The sequence below is a fragment of the Amyelois transitella genome, chromosome 24 (genome assembly GCF_032362555.1).
Source record: "Amyelois transitella isolate CPQ chromosome 24, ilAmyTran1.1, whole genome shotgun sequence".
Lineage (NCBI taxonomy): Eukaryota > Metazoa > Arthropoda > Insecta > Lepidoptera > Pyralidae > Amyelois > Amyelois transitella.
The window spans coordinates 7,137,070-7,162,011 of NC_083527.1; the positions used below are offsets into that span (position 1 = coordinate 7,137,070).

The window sequence follows — 24,942 nt, forward strand, 5'->3', positions numbered from 1 at the left end:
ATGAAGAATAAATTATAAAAATTATACATTATTTATAAAACAGGTTGTTTTTTACTTATTACTTATGTTATTATGTGAGAAGATATCGAATAAATATTTTCTTTAAAACGAGCATTTTATATAAAGTTACACTTTTCAAGTCCCTAACCCTCGCGGGGTCGACAGACGCATCTTTCTCAGTGAGGTAGGCAGAGACTATTCTGCTACGATCTAACTAAATACAATACTAAATATAACTCACCACATACAAGTCAGAAGGAAGAGTAGGTACATTTGAAGTCTTAACCTGGCCTTTCCTAGGACATCCCCGTTTCTAATGAAAATAGATAATAGATAAATAGACGCCATTTTGGTCCAACTTATAAGACACAGACTGCAAACCCTTTTGTTTTATCTATTTCGACAAACCAGTTCTTGATAAACAGTAGGTACAAGCGTCTAACGTGTATTAGCATAATAATTAGTTCTAAATTAGATAATCTAAATATAACTGTACGTTTTAATTAACTTTTTTTTCATTAGTAGCTGTTCCCCATGGTTTCTTATCTCTAAACGCGAAAGAAGTTGCGAGTTAGAATGAAGAATGACAGTATAAGAAGGCTGCTAGCCTAGAATGGAGTTAGTTATCTATAGTTTGCAAGGAAGGTAAGTTTTGTCTAATTTGTCTAATTGTTACGTCTAATCTACTCGTGAACTTTAATACATACATACATACATACATATGGTCACGTCTATATCCCTTGCGGGGTAGACAGAGCCAACAGTCTTGAAAAGACTGAATGGCCACGTTCAGCTATTTGGCTTAATGATAGAACCGAGATTCAAATAGTGACAGGTTGCTAGCCCATCGCCTAAAAGAAGAATCCTAAGTTTATAAGCCTATCCCTTAGTCGCCTTTTACGACATCCATGGGAAAGAGATGGAGTGGTCCTATTCTTTTTTGTAATAGTGCCGGGAACCACACGGCAAACACGGTGAACTTTAATAATACTTTATATTCCATTCATTCATATTGTCACGTCTATATCCCTTGCGGGGTAGACAGAACCACCAGTCTTGAAACGACTGATAGGCCACGCTCAGCTGTTTGGCTTAGTGATAGAATTGAGATTCAAATACTGACAGGTTGCTAGCGCATCGCTTAAAAGAAAAAACCAAGTTTGTAAGCCTATCCCTTAGTCGCCTTTTACGACATCCGTGGGAAAGAGATGGAGCGGTCCTATTCTTTTGTTTTACTGGTGCCGGGAACCACACGGCACAAGTACCTAGCTATAACTTACATAATTTCAGACTACAACAATGCTACTCCACTTCTCCACCACCCTCGGCTTCCTCGCGTTGTTATCCACCAGCTCTTGCCAGGTTCTTCAACAGGCGAACAGCAGTGACGTGGGCATCCAAGAAGACTTCTCTGAAGTACCAATGGCGGTGATACAAATGATCACTAGCGCTGTTTTTGCCGCTTGTAAATGTTTATTTTTGTCCATTCATCACGAGAGGAGCCAAGGTGTGCCTTTGACCATGGATCCTGGATTGGGTGAGTCAGGTTTTTTACACGAAGCGACTCCCGTCTGACCTCCGCAACCTTTGCAGGAAAACCTAACACGTATCGGATCGATAATGGTTACCTGAATGTGCAGGTTTCTTCACGATGTTTTCCCTCACTAACTGATGCTCTTGCGGTAATTATGTATCCATACTAATATTATAAAGCTGAAGAGTTTGTTTGTTTATTTGTTTGAACGCGCTTATCTCAGGAACTACCTACTGGTTCGAAATGAAGAATTGAAAAATAATTTTTGCGTTGAATACACCATTTACCGAGGAAGGCTATAGGCTATATAACATTACGCTGCAATTATAAGAAGCGAAGTAATAATAGAATATGTGAAAAAAAAAACGGGGAAAATTATTCATCCTCGAGGGCTTCAATGATGCCCACAATAACTATTACACGCGGGCGAAGTCGCGGGCACAGCTAGTAATAAATATATTCTCTTTATCCATCTTTGGTTATTCCACAAAAAAATTAAAAAAAGATATCAATTTCGAATAATTCAATTAATCACAACAATGTATTCTCTCGTCCACATTTCTATTCTAAGTTTGAATAATGGTTAAGTTGACGTTGTTGAAGAAAATGCTGCACTGCAGTTTGTTACCGCTTCTTCTGCACTGACGCCATGGAAGCGGCAGTAAACTTAGTTTTGAGTAATTTGACGTCAACCAATGTTGTGAAACCAGCAGATATGACAATTATTATTCTACATTGAAGTGTCCCATAATAATGAATAAAAGATTTGAGAGAGAAGTCCTTCATGCCTTCAATTCCAGGTGAAGAAGTGAAGAAGCTGGAAGGAGTCGCGTACGAGCAGCTGGCGGGCTACAACGAGCCTGATGTCAACTCCCTCACTCTTAAATATCTGTCACGGTACGTGTACAAATACATACATACATAATGGTCACGTCTATATCCCTTGCGGGGTAGGCAGAGCCAACAGTCTTGAAAAGACTGAATCGCCACATTCAGCTATTTGGCTTAATGATAGAATTGAGATTCCAATAGTGACAGGTTGATAGACCATCGCCTAAAAAAGAATCCCAAGTTTGTTAGCCTATCCCTTACAAATACAAATACTTTATTTGCTATAAATGCGGTACAATTATATGTAGGTGTTACAAAGCATATACATTTCGCACATTTAACCCGTCATGGCATGCAAAAATACAGAAAATTTAAATTAAATTAAAATTGAAATGAAAATTAAAATATATAACTAGATTTTATCCGAAAATCCATCATATTATACCTACAAACATACATATGGTTACGTCTATATCCCTTGTGTGGTAGACAGAGCCAACAGTCTCGAAAAGACTGATCCTGGTCTATCCTTTTTCGTACTGGTGCCGGGAACCACACGGCAATCCATCGACTTTACTAAATCCCGGTTTTGACCGTTCTCCTGAGAAAAGCTTTAAACAGGTAACCCAAAGAAATTCCCACGGAAGCGAAACCCCAGGGCGCAGCTAGTAGTTCTTATTAATGCCATTCATTTCCCAGGAACAGCAACGCAACTCGCACTTACAACATCAACACAGCAGCTCAGGCCATAGTCCAGGAAGCCAATACCTACACCCCTGATGAGAAGCTCTTCATCTACATCCATGGGTTCACCTCAAACCCAGGCAAATCGGATTTTGGGAACGTTAGCAGCGCGCTGTTTGCTAAAGGTAATGAACGTATAAAATTTCTATCTTCTTTGGCGGTAAAATAAATAAATATGTACTTACTGTACAAATTACACAGATTGAGTTAGCCTCGAAGTAAATTCGAGACTTGTGTTACGAGATGCTAACTCAACGATACTATATTTTATAATAAATACTTATATAGATAAACATCTAAGACCCAGACCAATCAGAGAAAGTTCGTTTCTCATCATGCCCTGACCGAGATTCGAACCTGGGAACTCTAATGGCACAGAGAGGCGTATTACCACTGGGCCGTTCGTCCCGGCATCATTCCTGAGAAGTCAGGAGTTCAGGACTATGTGCCTACGAACACAATGCAGAATTAAGTAAATCAGGTTATTCCTATCTGACTTCCACGACCCTGTTAACATACATTAATATCACGTCTACATCCCTCGCGGGGAAGATAGACCAACATTCTTGAATAGACTGAATGGCCACGCTCAGCTATTTGGCTTAATGATAGAATTGAGATTCAAATTGTGACAGGTTGCTAGCCCATCGCCAATAGTTTGTAAACCTATCTCTTAGTCGCCTTTTACGACATCTATAGAAAAGAGATGGAGTGGTCCTATTCTTTTTTGTACTGGTGCCGGGAACCACACGGCACAAACTAACAAATCTCCTGTTTATTTTGGACCAGGTGCTAACCACGTGTTTGCCCTGGACGCTGGATTTCTCATCCAGTGGTGGTACCTCCGCTCCACCAGCTACGTCAGGTTCATTGGCCAGAAACTTGGGGACGTGCTGGCTGCTTTGGTTAAGAGTGAGTAGATTATGGTTAAAATGATCTGATTCTTGTATTGACACGTTAGGAGTTTTCTTAAGTATATGAAAAACAAAATTCAAATTTTGATTCTTTATAGGATACTTCATATAGCTTAATAATAGTCATATTAGTTGGTTTCACAACATTGGTTGACGTCAAATAAATTAACTTAAAACTAAGTTTACTGCCGCTTCCAAGGCAGATGCAGATGAAGCAGTAACAAATTATCTATAAGTTTATGGCTTAATATATTTATACATACATACATACATATCATCACGTCTATATCCCTTACGGGGTAGACAGAGCCAACAGTCTTGAAAAGACTGAAAGGCCACGTTCAGCTATTTGGCTTAATGATAGAATTGAGATTCAAATAGTGACAGGTTGCTAGCCTGTCGCCTAAAAAAGAATCCCAAGTTTGTAAGCCTATCCCTTAGTCGCCTTTTACGACATCCATGGGAATGAGATGGAGTGGTCCTATTCTTCTTTTTATTGGTGCCGGGAACCACACGGCACTAATAATAACTAATATATTTATTTAAAAAATTATTGACCGTTAAAGGTAAAATAGGTGGACTTAATGCTAATAGCACTCTCTCTCTACCAGTCAACATACATACATACATATAAACACGTCTATATCCCTTGCGAGGTAGACAGATTAAACAGTCTGGAAAAGACTGATAGGCCACGCTCAGCTGTTTGGCTTGTTGATAGATTTGAGACTCAAATAGTGACAGGTTGTTAGCCCATCGCCTTAAAGAAGAATCCCAAGTTTATAAGCCTATCCTTTCCTCGCCTTTTACGACATCCATAGTTAAGAGATGGAGTGGACTAAGGGCACAGCTAGTTTTACATAAACCTTATTTTCTCCACTACATTTCATACCCCCCAAAGTTATTTCATCTATGGCAAGTTGCTTAAGCGATAAGTCCGCCTTTGTACCTCATTGACTACCTGTGTTTTTTTTTCTGTTTTTCTTTTTCTTATGGTGCAATAAAGAGTTTATCTATCTATCTTAAGATCCGGTATCCTTTGCAGACGGGATCAGTTCCTCATCCATCCACATAATAGGACACAGCCTGGGCTCCCACATGGCCAGCTTCGCCGGGAAGACGTTCCAGGGGGCGACGGGGGAGCGCGTGGGGCGCATCACCGGCTTGGACCCGGCGGGACCTTGCTTTGCCCAGGCTGAACCGGAATTGAGATTACAGGTAGGTAGTTATATGCGCATTTAGTGCACGAAACTCTATATAAGGGTCAGGTCAAAAGTACCCGAAACCGCCGAGCTTGCATGAAGAGAGTTATGAATGTCGATGAAGCGAAGGAAGTATGCAGAGATCGTGGCAAGTGGAAAGATGTAGTCTCTGCCTACCCCTCCGGGAAAGAGGCGTGATTTTATGTATGTATGTATGTAACTCTATATGAATATATGTTTACAACTATGCAGACTTTGAAGCAACGAATAATTAAGGAACCTTTACAGATAAAAATATACAATAGGAACAGAATCAGAGATTTCAAATACATACATAAAATCGCTATAACTTAAAGCCTTGCATATATCGAACGATTTTCGAGAACAATTAAATTATTTAATAATGAACAGTTTTATTAATTTAATAATAGCGTATTATTAGAAAGAGTATGAGATGGTTATTAAAAAGTTTCTGATTTACATACATATGGTCACGTCAATATCCATTGCGGGGTAGACAGAGCCAACAGTTTCTGATTTATCTATATTTATCTGATCTTCAGGCCTCAGACGCAGATTTCGTGGACGTGATTCACACTAACGCGGGAGTGATGGGCATTGACGAACAAGTTGGTAAGCCCTATTCCCTTTTTTCATTCAGCCCCGATCTATTGCCCCGTGTCGAGACCTGAACCCTAGTCTTGAAGTGTCGTTTATTATTTTTTAGGATTTGTATAATAAAAATACGTAGCTGTTTTTTGAATAAAAATTATGACTATAATTCGAAAAATCCATAAGTGAAAAAAAAACACGGTGTCTCTTATTATTTTTGGGACTTTTGAAAATTAAAATCACTACATAGTATAAAACAAAGTCGCTATTTTAGTCTGTTTGTCTGTATGCTTAAATCTTAAAATTACGCAACGGATTTTGATGCGTTTTTTTGTAACAGGTAGAGTGATTCAAGAGGAAGGTTTTTATGTATAATTTTTTCCGAATTTTACACCCGTGCGGAGCCGGGGCGGGTCGCTAGTTGACTATAATTCGAAAAATCGAAAAGTGAAAAAAAAACACAATCTGACGCATGCATTGCGTCAAAGCGGCACAAAGGTGGATGGATAGGAGCATCAACAACCCTTAAATCAGAGCAACGGTACGAAATTTATCGCGTTACAAACACACACATACTTACATACAAGAAAACGTATTTTATCCTAAACTTGAACTAAGTGGGATCTCTCCCACCCAACCTGACAATAAGGGCATCGCATACAAAATTAGGACAATTGAAGCTAAACTATGTTTTTTTTTCATTAACAGACCAGCATGAACATTTTGATCAATATTTTAATTTTAAATTGATATTAATTTCAATCTTTAATCCTTTAATGTAGACAATGTCCATGATCTTCATTTAAGATTTGTAAATTGACGACCGGTGAAAATTCTGCAGTGTAGTTTGTTCCGCCGCTTATTCTACACATGCGCTTTGTAAGCGGTAGTAAATAATGCTAGCTAGCTAACTTGTAACATTCAGCTAACTCGATGTGTAACCATGATCGATCCATTACGGGTAAGGTTTTTCTACAAAGGTTGCGGAGGTCAGATGGGAGTCGCTTCGTGTAAAAACCTGACTCACTCAAGTTAAGATCCGTGCCGTGTGGCTCCCGGCACCCAATATAAAAAAGAATAGAACCACTCCATCTCTTTCCCATGGATGTAAATGGCGACTAAGGGTTAGGCTTTAGGCGTGGCCTTACAGTCTTAAAAGACTGCGGGCTCTGTCTTCCCTGCAAGATATACAGACGTGCTTACATATTATATTACGAGCTGTTGCCCGCGACTTCATCCGCGTAAATTTCGAGACAAAAATAAAATACAAAATTTTGCTTTCTATTATTCATTCTAAGTGACCCTTTATCCATTTCAGTCAAAAATACTAAATGTACAGACAAAATATTTTTACTATTTTATTATATGTACTTATATAGATATAGGATTCTTGGTCAAGTGGTGAGGATGCAACTGAGACTTAAGCTAGTAGAAAGAAGAGTACTTGTAACTGAATTGTTTTGACGGTAGTACGCTTGTCTGTGACACCAGAGGTCCCGGGTTCGAATCCCGGCCAGGGCATGATGAGGAACGAACTTTTTCTGATTGGTCTGGGTCTTGGATGTTTATCTATATAAGTAGTTATTATAAAATATAGCATAAAACATACATCCATAAAATCAAGCCTCTTTCCTGGAGGGGTAGGCAGAGACTACCTCTTTCCACTTGCCACGATCTCTGCATACTTCCTTCGCTTCATCCACATTCATAACTCTCTTCATGCAAGCTCGGCGGTTTCGGCGGTACTCTTGTCTTGTCATTATGATTTTATTATTTTATCTATGTATAGCATCGTTGGGTTAGTATCTCGTAACACAAGTCTCATACTTACTTCGAGGCCAACTCATTCTGTGTAATTTGTCCCGTACATACATTTATATTAACTGTATCATTTTTCAATAAAGACTTTACAAACATAATTTCCAGGTCACGTAGATTACTACCCTAACGGGGGTTCCTCCCAGCCGAACTGCAACGTGTCTCCACGCTGCTGTCACGGCAGATCCTGGCTGTACTTCTGCGAGTCTATCCTGGACCAGCAAGCGTTCCCGGCTGTGAAGTGCGACAGCTGGGACTCGTTCAAAGAGGGGAAGTGTAGTGGGGATATAAGGTATGATAACTGATGTTAAACTCGCGTTGCATTATACTATTAATAAATAATACAGGTATTAAACACGCACGTAACGTACGTACGTACGTAAAATGCTGCAGTGCAGTTTGTTACCGCTTCTTCTGCACTGGCGCCTTGGAAGCGGCAGTAAACTTAGTTTTGAGTAATTTGTTTGACGTCAACCAATGTTGTGAATCCAAAAGATTTGGCAATTATTAAGCGTTATGAGAAAATAATCTATATTAATATTATAAAGCTGAAGAGTTTGTTTGTTTGAACGCGCTAATCTCAGGAACTACTGGTTCGAATTGAAAAATTGATTTTATGTTGAATAGGCTTGTTGTGTCTTGTGGCATAATGAGGTCGCCACACAACTGCACGTGGCCGATCAGTCTTTTCAAGACTGCTGACTCTGTCTACCCCGCAAGCGACTACATGTATTTTTTTTTCAGCTACATGGGCTTCGGGACCAATACCAGCTCCCGCGGGAAGTATTACCTGCAGACTAGCGGGAGCTCTCCGTACGGTCTCGGAGACAAGGGACTGATGTATGAAGAGACTGGGTTCAGTGGACTGTTTTGATTTTTTTTTTAATATCGTCGTGGATAGTGCAAATCCGCGAATCTACCATACGTAAAAGGTGCGTATCTGCATATAGATCCAGTTTTACAGGGGAAGGTTAAAACTTAATAACTTTATTAATTCAATTAATTTTAAGCTCATTTTTACACAAAAAGTAATTAGTAATGTGTTCTATCTTTTGGTCGAAATGAACTCGTTTCAAGTCGGTGGCAGCCTATCAAGATTTTGCGTGAATTTCCCGCGAAAACTTAAAATGGCTACATTTGTCATTTATACCTACGCGGAATTATCCAATGCTAGTTACGCGGATTTGAACTATCCCCGACGATATATAACAGTGAATCGTTAGGCCAATACCTTAGTTTAGATAATATGAACTTTATTCAATAGATTCAAAAATATTTTAATGGTGAATTGCAGTTTTTAGACAGCCTGTGTGGCGCAGCGGTACTGCGCTTGTCTGTGACACAGCAAGTCCCGGGTTCGAATCCCGGCAAAAACATGATGAAAAAAGAACTTTTTCTAATTGGACTGGGTCTTGAGTATTTATTATAAAATATAGTATCGTTGAGTTAGTATCTCGTAACACAAGTCCCGAACTTGCTTCAAGGCTAACTCAATTTGTGTTATTTGTCCTGTATATATTTATATGTATTTATTGTCCTGTCAATGTATTTAAAGTTACCACATTTGAATTAGAGGATTAAGTCAATTTTTAAGTAACTTTTTTTCACAGCTTAAAATAAGTTGTTAGTTTATTTTTACTTAAGTTTAAGTCTTTGTCTTTACAACTGACAAATAAATAACCTACGAAGAGTTAAAAAAGATTGTTCACTTCAGTACCTTAAGTTAATAAGGTAATGTAAGTTTGAATAAAACTACTCTTGAAATATAAAAAAAAAGCAATTATTTTTCGCGTAGATAAATTTAGCTAGTTAGCTCATTATTATATTTATTGTTATTAGTAAGGCAGCAGGCATGTTCACTAAGTAACATCACGAATTCCATAGTTATTTGCACATTTTTGTTTAAAAGTGAAATAAAACGAATGTATAAAACAAAGCATTTTATTGTATTTCTATTTGATAACTTCCTCTTATTAATAATACAAATAATAATCGAGGTCAGACGCATAGGTAGAAAAATAAACATCTTTAATAAATATAGGGACGAAACAACGGAGACTTGGCTGTACAGTCGTGCAGAAAAATCTTAAGTGTTAAAAGTAACGGCTTCATCGCATCAAGTAAATAACTGTTTTAAATGTTTAATTAAATGTTGTTCTTATTGTATGCACGAAAGATTGTATTCATTCATTCATCTTATATGGGATCCATAATTTTTAAAAGCATAATTTATGGATTGCTTTAACGTTATTTGACAATATCATCGATATAAAAAGTTATGGGCAAATATTATTTATATTATTTTAAAAAATATCGCTGGAGCTAGTTCAAATATGTTATCAGTTGTATACCAAAAGAGCTTATTTTTTATATAATTACTTAGTAGAAATTTAATATTCTTCAATGAAACATAAAAAAAATCAAACTAAACGTTCTATTAAAATTGACGCCGAAGCATCTGATTTTACACATTCTATTTTCTGTTCGACTGTACATTACTAAAACTATAACATTCTTGAATACGCCATAATTGCTCAAAAATGATTGAGAATATATAATTCTCGCGAATGATTATAATATATTTTTAGCAACAGGCGACATCCGCGAATGTAACACTAAATAAAACATCAAGGGCGATCATTCATTTCGGGCATATATTTTCAAAGCTATCAACACAATTTGGTAAACATTTAACCAAATTACAAATAAAAAAATATGGGTGACTAAGACAGTTGCATCAAAGTTAACAATTTTCTTTACGACAGTACTTCAAATTATGGAATTACATGAAGATTTTTCTAATTTCAATTATTATTTTTTTTGTATCTATCTAACCTCTCTTTTTCAGTTCCCTTATCTCCAATTATTTTTCTTCCTTCTCATTTTCCCTTTCAGGACCTGTCAATCCATCAAGAACTAAATATGCATACCTATTTTCCGTTGATCAAAAATAGTACGATTCGCCCCAAGTTTCCAAAAAAAAAAAATGAACGACCTCCTTCGTAAAAAAATAATAAACACAAACAAGTTTACAATTAAAATCTGATTCACAATCAGTATTAACTTCATAATAAACCTTATCTGTTACAAAACCTATTCTACCGTGTAAGAAATATATTAATAATAATAATTGTACAATATCAGTATCATTTTTTAAATTATTTCAAACTAATCTTTTGACCTCGCGAGACGATTTAAGACTAAATGGAGTTGGCAATATTATCACTAATTCTTAGCGTTAATTTATTTTAATGAATCGAGCTAGCTTGCCTATTGTGATGACACAATAATTTTAACAGTTATTTAGACGATATAATCATAGATGGTCGTCTCGTGAGTCAAACGGATAGTTTAATAGTTGCATTTAGAAATAACCTTAAATAGACAAAAAAAACACTTTGTGTCATGGTACATTAGATATAAGAGCTAGATTGCCTAGCTTTTGACAAAGCTGGAATGTCCTGTTTTAGATTATATTAAAAATAGTGATGATATATAGAAAAAAAGCTGTAACACGAATAACATACAACACATTTTTGTGTAACAGGATTGTATACTATGTATTTATTTTTTTTAATGTTCATGACTTAACATAATTTGCAAAATAAGGCATGCATCATGTTCAAATATAACCTATAATTTTACGAACTATTGCACTGTTCTACAGCAGTCATAATTAAAATTTATGTCAAATTGGCATGCATATTTAAAAAAAAAACATATATTATGAAAAATCCAAAGTTTTAACAACTTTAATATATAATACGGCAATAAATATTGTGATGATCAAACTTTATTCTTTTGTCGTCTGTTATTCATGTAACAGAACTTTGTGCCCGTGAATTTGACAAAATGAAATGCTGACCGGCCTAACCTAACACAGACCAAGCTTATTTTTTTTAAATTCACAATGCTCATACATAATTTAAATACCAAAAGCAATGACTGCTGAAACAATTCGAATTGACAATCTCGTTGCGAAAATGTGACGTGTCAAAATTTATATTAAATAAATTTATATGTATATAAAATAATTAAAAATTTATATTTCTCATTAAAAAAATGTTATTTGAAATAAAAAAATGTCAAATTATAATTTTGAAATTAAGATTTCGCCAAATTATTTATCAGACTCTATTATTATAAAACAAAAAAAGAATTGTATTATCGTCAATTTTCCCATTTACTTAACGGGCAACGATTTCCCGCCCGCATATTCGAAAAGGCACACTAGTATCAACGATATTATAATTTAAATTTAAACATTAAATTTCAAAAACAGATTTTTTTTTTTAATTTTATTAGGTATATAATAATTATTGGTGATTCGAGATTTGTTTCATCTTATTATTTTAAAATTCGTAGTACATAATATTTTAAATTGCAATTTTTATTAGGTACTTAAAAAAAAGTAATTTAAATTTTATCAGTACTTTAAAAATGTAAATTTGTGCATTTAAAATATAAAAAAATGTTGTCAGTTACGTGGAAAATTTTGTTTCTGTTAATTTAAAGTTTTTAACTATTGTTTCGTCATGTTTCGGAGTTGGGCACTAACATACAATCTTAATTCCTAAATAGTAGCACCTAATGGTGAATATAATCAGAGCTGCAGCAACACGACAATATATTAATTATATTTTGTTAACAAGTTTTTGTTGTTGTTTGATGTTACAAAAATAATTAAAATAAAGAAAAATATTTTTTTTATCATTAAATATTTTTTTTGTTTGTTTGATAAAAAGAAAACTTTTAATTTTTTTCGTGATAATTTTATATGATTAATCAGAAGTTAATCACAATTTTATACGATTAATCATTTAATTTAAATGACAATAATAAATGTAACATCAAACAACTTTATATATTTCTTTATTTAGTCCCGCGTTACACTGTAGTGGTTACAAGATAAAATATAAAGAGGAAATATACCTTTTTTTTTTAAATCTAAAAACGGTGGTTTACCTCGTGTGACATTTTTAAAGCTATCCATATTGAAAACTTCGCAATGAATTAAACACGAACTATGGCAACATCGATTGCTAAAAGCCGGAATCTGAACTGCCTTAAACTAAGCCTTATTTAAAAAAAAATTGCAAATGCTCTCTTAATAATATTGTTTTTACATTAACCGCTAACTCGTAATAAATCTATAGTATAAAGTGCGTTTCGACGTCACAACATCCAATATAAATGTTTAATCATTAATTAAATAACTTAATAATTATTATTCGCAGTTCCACTTACAGCTTAAGTCCTATGTATGTGTGCATACATGCAAGTAGCTTTTGTTTCGTCGCCATTGTTGTCTCGTTCGTTTCCTTGTTGCGGAAGCGAGATGGAGTGTTCGATCGGCGGCCATTTTGTTGATAGAGAACAAGATGGCGGCGCGTCAAGATGGCGGCCGTTTGAGCCGTTACAGGGTTACGGTTGAGTGCTTTGCTGTTGGATTTCGATCTTCTCAACGGTCATGTCGGGGTTCATCGCTGTGGCTTCCTGTAATGAAGAAACGATGACCAAAATTTAGAAACATAAAAGTTTTTAGGCTTACTAAAGCTTGTGAATATTTTTTTCTAAGTTAGAAATTGGCTGGAAGTCAAGAAAAATATAATTACAAAAATAGAAAAAAATATAAGTCCTTAAAAACAATATGGGTTAACTTAAACCATTGCTAGCACCAACATTATGTCAGAAATTGTTGAAAGTAGGTGGTAAAACATTTTACAGTTCTTCATCAAAATTAAGAAAAACACATACTATATTTTGCCACAATCCACGCACATTTCTTTTGCTTCATACATAACATATAAATCAATTTCAAGCCTATTGGTTTATCATATTCTTGGGCTGACCTCACACCCGCTTCCATAATTTAAGGCATTTCCCTGTCAAAAGTAGTTATAATTAGATTTAAGTGATGTGACGTCAACAAGTGATACCTTGTACCCAATTTTGAAAATAAATCTATTCTAATTTATTTTAAAAAGCTCAAGCTGTGTGTCGCCTCATTCACTGTGGTGTAGACAGAGACTACTACATATTTCCACGATCCGTGAATACTTCTTTCGCTTCGTCCACATTCATTAATCTCTGCATGCCACCTGTCGATTTCGGGTCCTCATTATAGATAAGAAACTGTTGTCTAAAATGTTGACTAATTTAATACTTAATGAATCTTAATCCTATTATTATGGATTAGTTGAAGAACTTATTATAATTTTAATTTCTAATATTAATTCATGAATTAGATCTACAATAACAGCTGTACCTATATTGAACGTTCTGTTAAGAATAGGACACATTGAAATAAATAATAAATAATAAATAAATAAATATATACGGGACAAATTACACTGATTGAGTTAGCCTCGAAGTAAGTTCTAAACTTGTGTTACGAGATACTAACTCAACGATACTATATTTTATAATAAATACTTATATAGATAAACATCCAAGACCCAAGACAATCAGAAAAAGTTCTTTTCTCATCATGCCCTGACCGGGATTCGAACCCGGGACCTCCGGTGTCACAGACAAGCGTAGTACCGCTGAGCCACAGAGGCCGTTTAAATTAGAGATTGAAACATTTATTATTATATATTTAAGATCTATGTAAAACATGTGTACCACAATAAAGATGATTTGAAATAATTACCTGTATGGCCTCGGCGAGCGCCCGGTCGTGATCGATCGGGTCGCCGTCCGATTGTATTGTGATCTTCTGTTCCACCCGCGTTTCCACTACGCCGTTCCTCTCCGTCTTATACTGTGATTATACGATATTTTTTGAGAATTTATAATGAGTATGAATTATTATAAGAGACTATAAGACAATAATACTCAATGGTGCAAAGCGGCAGTAAATTTAGTTTTAAGTAGGTAATTTATTAGACGTCAACCAATGTTGTGAAACCATATGATATGACAATTATTAAGGAAATGTTTGAATTGTTCCATAATAGTGAATAAAAAAATTTGATTTGAATAAAATAAATGTATTTTTTGTCCACATGGTTTCCAGCACTCTATGATATATTTCGTAAAAGTCTACTTATGAAAAGACTGAAAACTTGATATTCTTCTTATAAGCGGTGGCCTGGCAACCTGTCAATATTCGAATCTCAATTCCATCTTTAGCCGAACAGCAGAACGTGACCTTTCAGTCTTTCCAAGCCTGCTAGCTCTGTCTACTCCGCAAGGGATGAAGAATTATATGTATGCACGTAATTACTTACGGTGATGGTTTCGACGGTGCGAGTCTTGGAGCTGATGGTTTGCGACGACACCACCTCGCCTTCAGCGGGCTCGCTTTCTTCTAGCTGAGGACCGGTGCTTGTCTGATAAAGAAACACATAATTATAAGAATACTAGCTGTCCCGGCAAACGTTGTTTTGCCATATAAAGTAATTCCTAGTTAAAAAAAAATGTTAAGGGTTAACAATCCTTATCACTAAGGGGTATGAAAAATAGATGTTGGCCGATTCTCAGACCTACTCAATATGCCTACAAAATTTCATGAGAATCGGTCAAGCCGTTCCGGAGGAGTACGGGAACAAACATTGTGACACGAGAATTTTATAAATAAGAAGATTATATAGAAAGTTATCAAGTAAAAACCTTTTTTTTTCAGTGGCAGAAGGATATGGACGTAAACATTTTAGCAGAAAACTATTTCAAATTTTGAATAGCAAGGTCTTAAAATGAGTAAAAAACAAGAAATCCAAGCTGGGTTAGGCTACGCATTAGAACCAGAACTTATATCCTCCAGAATGAAGATAATTGGACTTGGATCGTGATCGTAGGTAGACGCGGAGCTGCTCCCAGTAATTAGCGCCAGGACGAACACGACTTTTTTTAATGAACTATAATAATTGCCTTAACTAAGCCTACTGCCTAACACAAAATAAGTATGGAAGATAGTGACATTAAACATAATGGTCCAAGTACTCACCCTTGTGGCGCCCCCGTGCACCATGCTGCCAAACGGCGCATTCCCCACCACCGAAGTGGTCGTAGTCGTTCTATACGCGCCGGGTTCCTGAGAAATATTGTAATGTATTTAGTATGATGAATAAAACTATCATTAAAATCAGTGTTGAATATTAAATTTGTATGATTTGCTTTGTCGAATGTCTGAGACAAATTACAGGTCTGCTCTCTCATGACATTTGAATTATACGAGTAGGTACTAAAATATTGAAATTTCCACTTACCATTTTTTATTAATGAAACGGTGTTTTAACGTTCTTGTGATAAATATTCATAATTGTCAAAAAACTATACTGATTAACATTCCAAATTCTGAATACATGCAAATACAAAATGCTCATCACACTCGCATGCTACACACGACATACAATACTCACTATAATTGTGAAGTGTACGGAACAATACTCTAGAAGGGTGAATTGAAATTGGATAAAAATATTTGGAACTAATAGGTACTTACACCTTATATTTATATTATATCTTAGAATAAAATAATAGATATAAATTAGATTTGTACTCGGCAAAGAAAACATGGAAACTAAAATTAAATAATTATCTAAGACTTTCGTATTTACATTTGATAATGAAACATAAATTTTCAAGAAAAAATATTTTTACTTGCCATCAATAACAGTACTACAAAATCTGTAAATGTCGTAAAACAATTTGATATTTTTTTTCAGTTTCATTTTTTATTCATATCCCTTGCCGAGTATGCACGAATTACTTTCAAACTCACCGTCAAATAATAATGGCCCTCTCCTGCGCCCTCGTCGAAATCTATCGGAGTGCCAGAGTCACCACTGCTGACAGAACTTTCTGACCCTCTTCTTGTTAGCTGTGACCATCCATGACCGTCCAGTGAAGTGAATCGGGTGTAGGATTGAGGTTAACACAATGGTAGGTAATATGTCGGGATCGGGTGTAATTATAATTATTATGTAAATTGTGCAAATGAAAATTGTCCAATGATATTTTGTGATTTTGTCCAATGATGAACATAAAATTTAAATTGAATCACCAAATGATGTGGTGGACACGATGCCAAAAAAAATGAGATATTTCGCAAACAAAAATGGAAAGTTTAATTACATAATGGAAAGGAAGATTAAATATCAAGGATTCAAGGTATAGTTTCATGCCGTATCCAAGGGTTATGGCAAATCCGAGGTCAATCCATATGGTCCATTCATAGTAGGGGAAGGGAAAAAAACAAAAAAATCGAAATTAGAACAAAATAACATGCTGTTTGACAGTTCTTTCAAATAAAAATTTTTTTGATCAATTTCTTTTTATTCCCATTAATGATGCTTTGTACGATATGGCTTTTTTAAATAACTATAACTTCGTAAAATGTTTAAATTTTTTCTCATCATTTATATTAAGTCTATTATCTTTCTAGATTTTTTAGATTTCTAGAGCACTGGAAAGCAAATAACATCATGCACTCTCGAGGCTGCATCTGTCAGAAGCTTCATTCAATGACGACAAATGCATGTAAGTTACAAAAAAACAAGTGACGATAGCTTTAATAAGCCAGTGCGAAAGAACTGCCTCAAAAACAAAAAGAAACTGATTTAAACAAAAAAAAGAAACTTAAAATGCCAGTTACATGCTATGATTTAAACAAAGAATGATTTGGATTTTTTTTCATAATAGAAATAAGTTTCACCTGATCTCCAGTAGTGACCATAGTTTTGACTTCTTGCGTCAAAACCCTTTGCTCCTGCCTCGTCGCTGATGAGGTTAATGTGTGTGCTACTGTTTTTTCTTCCATCTGTTGCGTCTTGGCTTTCGTGTCCAAGTCGTGATGCGTAGTCGCTGTTCTTGTAGTTACAGCCCTCGCGGTCACATAAGGGCTCTTCCCTTCCATCGGCTCAAGGGTTTCAGCCTAATTAAAGGTTAAAACTAGCATGCTTACTATATACATGGAAATACTAGTAGAAACATTGATTGCTACTAAAGCTAAGCTTTAAAAAAACTATATTAGGCCACAAAAAGAAAACAACATTTAAACATCGGGATGGCGTCTCGTGTGCCAGTTACTTGAAATTTATGTAAAAAATGTAACGAACCTTATTCGTGTGCGTCGAGAAGGTAACTTCTCCGGTTCCGAGATTTTCCACCTCTTGTTCAACGTTGTGCGTGACTCCTTCGTCATTCTTCGTCAGAAGTTGCTTTGTAGTCGTTTTCACGACCACAGGTGGCGTTGGAGTCTTTTTGCTTCGCTGTGAAATCGGGATCTTTGAGGATAAAGGAGTTGAGGAAACGTATCCCTGATGTCTTATGTGTTCGCTTGTCGTGTATTCCGTGAACGATTTGGGTTCGTCGCCTCGCGCCGGACTCTCGTCTTTGCCGAACGTTGAGAATTTGTGTGTGTTCACTGTTTGGATGTCAATGTTCGCCGGTAAGTCTTGAGTTTCCTTCTCAATCGTGTAATTGCCGCTCTTGTCTTCAAAATGAGAGGGATCTATTTGTGAATAGTGTAATATTAACTGCCCTGTGACTGGATCTCTTACTGCTGTGCTCGGGTCAATGTCTCCCGTGTCAGGATCAATATCGCCATACTCTGTCTTTATCCTGCCGGTTACAGGATCAATCTTGCCGGAAAGCGTCATAGTTTGCGTGACAGTAGTTCTGGCACCTTTCAGCCTTGGATCGTCTGGGTCTACGTCAATCGTTTCACCAGTGATTGGATCTACGATTTGGTAGAGATAAACTGTCTTAGTTGTAATAATTCTGCCCGTTGTTTCATCGATAGTGCATTCTTTGGGATCGACTTCCTTAACGCGACCTTTGTCGTCTTTTTGTGTGATGACGTAAATTTTAATTATTATTAATCTGCCCGTTTTAGGATCGATCTTGCCCAATTTAGTGTAAATTTCACCAGTTCCAGGGTCGACTTGAGAGGCGGAGTAAAGTGGTTGATTGTGTTCATCAACTTCACCGGTGGCTGTGTATACTTGACCGTTGATCGGATCGACTTTGATGAATGACTTATCAATGTCTGTCGTTCTAATAATAGTGCCTGTTTTAGGATCAATGCGCCCGTAAATCGTGATAATGTAGCCAGTAATAGGGTCGACTTGTCCAGCAGTGTACAGCAATTCTCCTGTTTGAGGATCTTTGGGTCCAGCTATCCAAATCTGGTTTGTCTTTGGATCGACTTTGACATTTTTCGGATCATTGGAGACAATTTGTTTCCCAGATACGGGGTCGACTTTGTTTTGGATTATTCTCAAACAGATCATTCTTCCGATATCTTTATCAGGTTTACCAGATTTCGGATTGACTTGACCGCTTCGGAGTAAGAATTGACCAGTAACTGGATCGACTTTGAGTTCTTTACTCTCGAATTTGCCTGTCTTCGGATCATTATAAGTGACTGTTCCTTTGACCAGATCGATCTGGCCGTATTTGGTATCGATTTTGTTATTTTCTGGGTTAAATTGACCGGTAGAGCTCTCAATAACTGAATGCTTAGGTTCAATGACACCCTTCTTCGTGTCTACCTTGCCTACGAAGGTTGTAACTTCGACTACTGGATCGATATGAGTACCAACGACAAGACATTGACCAAGATTGGGATCAAGTTTTCCTGTTTTAGGATCTACTACTCCCGCAATAGTGATCTGGCCGTTGTTTTCATCAATACTAACGGGCTTTGTATCTTGAGCTCCGGAGGTATTTGTCGTAAAAATTACACCATTAGAGGGATCAATAACACCATATTTGGTAGAAATGTGACCTGTATCAGCATCAACTTTGCCCTTCGTGTGCTCGACTGAACCCTCCTCGATAATCACTCTTCCACTTCTAGGGTTGATGGGACCAGTTATTGTTGTGATTTCTACGACTGGGTCGTCTTGTTTAGCAACACTAAGAATCATGCCCAAATTGTTATCTATTTTACCAGTTTTCGGGTCCACCGCACCTGAGGGTATAAAGATTTGTCCAGTTTCAGACAGTACAACTCCTTCTTTAGTGTGTTTTTGTCCACTGGGATCACTGATAACAATATGACCTTTGTGAGAGTCAATAACCCCATATTTAGTTTCGATAAGACCGTTAGGATCCAGTATTCCAGTGAGATGTTCAACTTCTGCCGTATGCAAGTCTGGCTTCTTGGTCTTGGGATCCACTTTGGTGAAGATGACCATGATTTTAACAATCTTTCTTTTGGGTGGAATAGGTGGGGGTGCCGTCGTCGGTTTGACCGGCGAAGATCTCTGAATAACTGAGCTAATAGGTGAAGTTTGCTGAATTGGCGATGAAGTACGCACAGGTGATTGAATAGGAGACTGAACTGGCGTAGATGATGGTGTTTTTATTGGTGAAGGGATCTGCCTTACTGGGGAAATACTAGCTCTGGAGGCTGGCGCTACTTTAGACAACACATTTTGCTTATCAACAATCAATAACTGCTGAGCGAATGTAGGGTCTACTTTGCCGGTCTTAGGGTCAATTATTCCCGATGTGACGATGAAATTGCCTGTCTTTGGATCGATTTCTGCTTGTTTCAATTCTTGTTTGCCAGTGACAGGATCTTTGTACAGAATTTGCCCTGATCTTGGATCAATAATACCGAAATCTGTGTGTATCTTCCCATCTTCAGCGCTAACGTAGCCCTTTGAGGCATCAATATTTCCTGTTTCAGCATCAACGGTTTTTGTGTATGGATCATATCTACTTGTAACGATAACTAGGCGTATCTCGCCTTTAGATACTGGCTTGCTATGCGGTACAACTGATTTATTAACAATGCTGTATTGTTGTACCAGATTGGGGTCAACTCTTCCTGTAATCGGATCAACAACTTGGCCGCTAACAGTCAGATGTCCAGTAGCTGGATCAAGTTTAGCTTTCTTGACTTCTTGTCTACCAGTCCTTGGATCAGTGACAATGATTTCTCCAGAAGCGGGATCGACAACGCCAATAGCTGTACGAATTTTTCCATCAGCACTTATTGTACCAGGAACAGTGTCTACGTGACTCTGAGTCATATCAAGCTTCATAGTTCTGGGATCGTATCTAGTAGTAATAACAACGAGATGTATTTCTCTATCTGTTGGCTTAGTTTCCTTTTCAACGATAGTAAGCTGTTGAGCAAGTGACGGGTCTGGTTTCCCAGTCTTAGGATCGACTACTCCAGTTATTAAAATCAAATTACCAGTTTTAGCATCAGGGAATGCGTATTTAGTGTCAGCTTTCCCTGTTTTAGGATCAATTTGGTCAATTTTGCCCGACTTTGGATCTATGAGACCAAAATTAGTGTGGACTCTTCCGTCTGAAGCGATAATTCCGTTTGAAGTTTCAACAACACCGTTCGGGTTCTCTAACCTCTTGTGTTTGGGATCATATTTACTTGTAATAATAACTAATTGAACTTCCTTTCCGGGTACAGGTGTGAAAGTGTCAACAGGTTTCTCTACGACACTTATTTGTTGGCCAAGTGTCGGATCAACTTGTCCTGTATGTGGATCAACTACGCCTGATGCAAGCACCAAATTTCCGGTCTTAGGATCAACTGTAGCTTTTTTGACCTCTTGTTTACCTGTGATAGGGTCTGTATACACAATAGTACCAGTTTTAGGGTCAATCGCACCAAATTCAGTAACGATATTGTCATCTTTTCCAACTTTTCCAGCCACGGTATCGACATGCGCGTTGGCAAGATCGAATTTCTTGGACTTGGGGTCATATTTCGATGTTACTATAACCAAGTTGACCCATTTCTCAGGAGCTGCTGGTCGAGCACCTTTCTCTACTACAGTCAATTGTTGAGCAAGTGAAGAATCTGTTTTACCTGTCTTTGGATCAATCACTCCTGATGTAAGCAACAAACTTCCAGTTTTAGGGTCAATAATGGTTTGTTTCGTCTCCTGTTTGCCCGTTCTTGGGTCGACATACTCAATTTTACCAGTTTTAGGATCAATAGTTCCAAAGTTTGTATGTACTTTTCCGTCTGGAGCAATAATACCCCTAGATGTCTCAACATGACCGTTAGGGTTATCAAGACGTTTATTTTTAGAGTCATATTTGCTTGTGATTACGACCAATTGTACCTCTTTACCTGGTACTGTACTAAATTTGTCTTTAGGCTTCTCTACTACACTTATTTGCTGAGCAAGAGTAGGGTCTAGCCGTTTAGTAACCGGATCTACAACACCTGAAGTCAGCAAAAGATTTCCTGTTTTAGGATCTACTGATGCTTTTCTAACCTCTTGTTTGCCAGTTGCTGGGTCAATCACAGTTACTTCACCACTGTGTGGATCGACTAAACCAAATTCTGTACGCACTTTATTGTCCGGCTCAATTTTGCCAGGAATAGTGTCTACATGCGCGTTAGCAATATCTAACTTCTTGTTTTTAGCATCATATTTAGATGTCACAATAACTAAATTAACGTATCTTTCTGGAGCACTTCTACGAGCATCCTTATCTACTATAGTAAATTGTTGGCCAAGAGACGAGTCTGTTTTCCCTGTATGTGGATCAATGACTCCCGAAGAAACAATCAGATAACCAGTTTTAGGATCGGCCACAGCTTGTTTGATCTCTTGTTTACCTGTTTTAGGGTCAACGTGCTCAATTTTTCCTGTTTTAGGATCAATAATTCCGAAATTGGTATGAACTCTTCCATCTCCGGCCACGACTCCACGAGAAGTCTCAACATGTCCGTTCGGGTTATCCAGCCTTCTGTGCTTAGGATCATACTTGCTTGTAATAACAACAAGCTGTACCTCCTTTCCAAGAACGGCGGCAAATTTGTCTTTAGGTTTGTCTACAATTGTTAACTGTTGACCTAAGCTTGCATCAACGTGACCAGTCTGGGGGTCAATCACACCGGATGTCAATAATAAATTGCCAGTCTTAGAGTCAATTGCTGCTTTCTTAACTTCTTGTTTGCCAGTGATTGGATCAGTTTTAGTTATTTCGCCTGTTTTGGGATCAATAACACCAAATTCTGTATGAACCAAATCATTATCATCAATTTTTCCAGGAATAGAGTCGACATGAGCATTGGTGAGATCTAATTTCTTACTCTTAGGATCATATTTAGAAGTGACAATGACTAAATTGACAAGTCTCTCTGGAATGCCTTTGGGAGCATCTCTATCGACAATGCTCAATTGTTGAGCGAGACCTGAATCAACCTTACCAGTCTTTGGGTCAACAACTCCTGACGTCACAATATAACTTCCTGATTTGGAATCCACAACAGCTTGTTTTGAATCCCGTTTACCTGTTTTTGGATCTGTGAAATATATTTTATCTGTTTTCGGGTCCAAAACTCCGAAATTAGTATGGACTGTGCCATCTTTATCGCTAATAACAGCACGAGATATTTCGACAAAGCCATTAGGATTGTCTAATTTCTTATTCTTGGAATCATATTTACCAGTGATGGCCACTAACTGAACTTCTTTCCCAGGTAGAGATGCAAATGTATCTGTTGGTCTATCAACGATACTGTATTGTTGGCCTAATTTTGTATCCAACTGTCCAGTTCTCGGATCAATAACTCCAGAAAGAAGCAAAATATTGCCAGTTTTTGGATCGACTTGTGCGCTCTTGATCTCTTGTTTCCCTGTCTTTGGGTCTGTAACCAGGATTTCTCCTGTTCTGGGATCGATAACTCCATATTCAGTGTATATTTTTCCATCGGAGCCACTGAGTACTCCCTTAACGGCATCAACGTGTGCGAAAGATGGGTCTAATTTCTTAGATTTCAAGTCGTATTTGCTTGTAACTACCACTAATCTCACTTCTCTGTTTGCTTTTGTAGCGTCTTTTTCAACAATGCTAAACTGCTGTGCTAGTGATGAATCCACCTTCCCTGATTTGGGATCAATAACCCCAGTCGTAACAGTAATATTACCGGTCTTATTATCAACATAAGCTTGTTTAGGATCAAGTTTGCCCGTTTTAGGATCTGTATAATCAATTTTCCCTGTTCTTGTGTCAATGGGTCCATAATTGGAACTGACTATACCATCAGGACCGACAACTGCTCTGGACACTTCGACATGACCATGTGATGCGTCTAATTTCTTATGTTTACCGTCATATTTGCCAGTAATAACTACAAGATCAACCTCTCTTCCGGGCTTGGCACCAACTTTATCAGCAGACTTTTCAACAAAACAATATTGTTGAGCCAATGTTGGATCAATTTTTCCTGTCTTAGGATCCACTACGCCTGAAGTAAACAATATATGTCCAGACTTTGAATCCAAGTGTCCATTTTTGACTTCCTGTTTCCCTGTGGCAGGATCGGTGTAGCTAACTTGTCCAGATTTCGTATTTATCAACTCCTTTTCTGTCTGAATTTTGCCATTAGCTTTGTTCAACGTGCCTCTCGTAACTAGAATGGTTCCGTTGGCGTCATCAAGTTTTTTACTCTTCGGATTATATTTCCCTGTGATGATAACTATTTGTACTTCGTTTTCTGGTTTGGCCGCTACGGGAACGGCCACAGCTGCTTTGTGAGGTGCTTCGTGATGAGCTCTTTCTGCGTCCAACAACGCTAGAGTAGGATCAATGATATTCTTAGGTGCTTTAGCCTGTTCTTTAAGAGCTGCTGATTGAACATAGTCGATGCCTGGTGTTTTAAGTTTAGACGGATCATCGGGCGACCTACGCTTTTCAGCACTTTCGGCGACTTTTCTGTCTTCGCCAGGAGCATAATTGAAAGCAAGACCTGCTTTTTTAGTTGCTGGGCTTTGCGATGCATCGAGTTCTCTTTGTCTTTCTTCATTGATTGGTTCCTTTTCATAACTAAATGCACCTTGGATGAACGGCTTCGATCTAGTCGGGCTTTTTTCTGTGTCGATATATTCATAAGGCTTCGTGAAACCAGGTTTCTCTTGTTCTTTAACAGGGCTCTTCTCACCGGACGTGTCAAGGTTCGAGCTTTCATTGGACGTGTCAAGCACAGCTTTGGGATCTTTGATTTTCTTATCCTTCTCTTTGGGCGACCTACTCTTAGTTTTGGGCGATTTATCTTTAGGCGATTTCTCTTCTTTCGGCGATTTCTTACCTCCGAACAGTCCGAATCCTCCCTATTGTGTCAGGAATGGGGTGGGTAGGAAGGGAAAAACAGAAAAAAAAAACAATAAAATAAAGAAAACGATTACAAAAATCACATCAACATTGTGACAATTCCTCTGAAAACACATTTCGAAAATCGTCAAACTTATAAGACAGTGCAAAATTAATAGTAAAAATGCATATATGCATGCACTGCTATGCGTCAACTAACATTTACTTATGTACAGAACTTGTATGATACATT

The 24,942-nt window shown here is 37.2% G+C and overlaps 2 protein-coding genes across 5 annotated transcripts in view; one reads left to right on the forward strand and one right to left on the reverse strand.

The window, feature by feature from the left end:
* The first annotated feature begins 1,299 nt into the window (after window positions 1-1,299).
* On the forward strand, window positions 1,300-8,529 carry LOC106143458 (pancreatic lipase-related protein 2-like). The gene is made up of 8 exons (XM_060951421.1): window positions 1,300-1,465; window positions 2,335-2,431; window positions 3,065-3,234; window positions 3,899-4,021; window positions 5,069-5,241; window positions 5,789-5,858; window positions 7,764-7,947; window positions 8,400-8,529. Exons 1-8 carry the CDS (start codon window positions 1,300-1,302, stop codon window positions 8,527-8,529), a joined length of 1,113 nt encoding a protein of 370 aa, XP_060807404.1.
* A 1,053-nt stretch (window positions 8,530-9,582) lies between these two features.
* Window positions 9,583-24,942, reverse strand: part of LOC106143468 (protein 4.1 homolog) — an 84,697-nt gene continuing 69,337 nt past the window's right edge. For 2 of the 4 annotated variants that reach the window (XM_060951374.1, XM_060951373.1), the window contains 7 exons: window positions 17,720-24,709; window positions 17,317-17,535; window positions 16,384-16,482; window positions 15,607-15,693; window positions 14,891-14,992; window positions 14,311-14,421; window positions 9,583-13,151 (listed from right to left, as the gene is read on the reverse strand). In XM_060951374.1, the coding sequence (XP_060807357.1) occupies window positions 13,080-13,151; window positions 14,311-14,421; window positions 14,891-14,992; window positions 15,607-15,693; window positions 16,384-16,482; window positions 17,317-17,535; window positions 17,720-24,709 (7,680 nt within the window). In that variant the 3' untranslated portion in view covers window positions 9,583-13,079. The remainder of the gene's footprint in view (window positions 13,152-14,310; window positions 14,422-14,890; window positions 14,993-15,606; window positions 15,694-16,383; window positions 16,483-17,316; window positions 17,536-17,719; window positions 24,710-24,942) is intronic. The other 2 variants (XM_060951371.1, XM_060951372.1) reach the window with 2 other exon arrangements.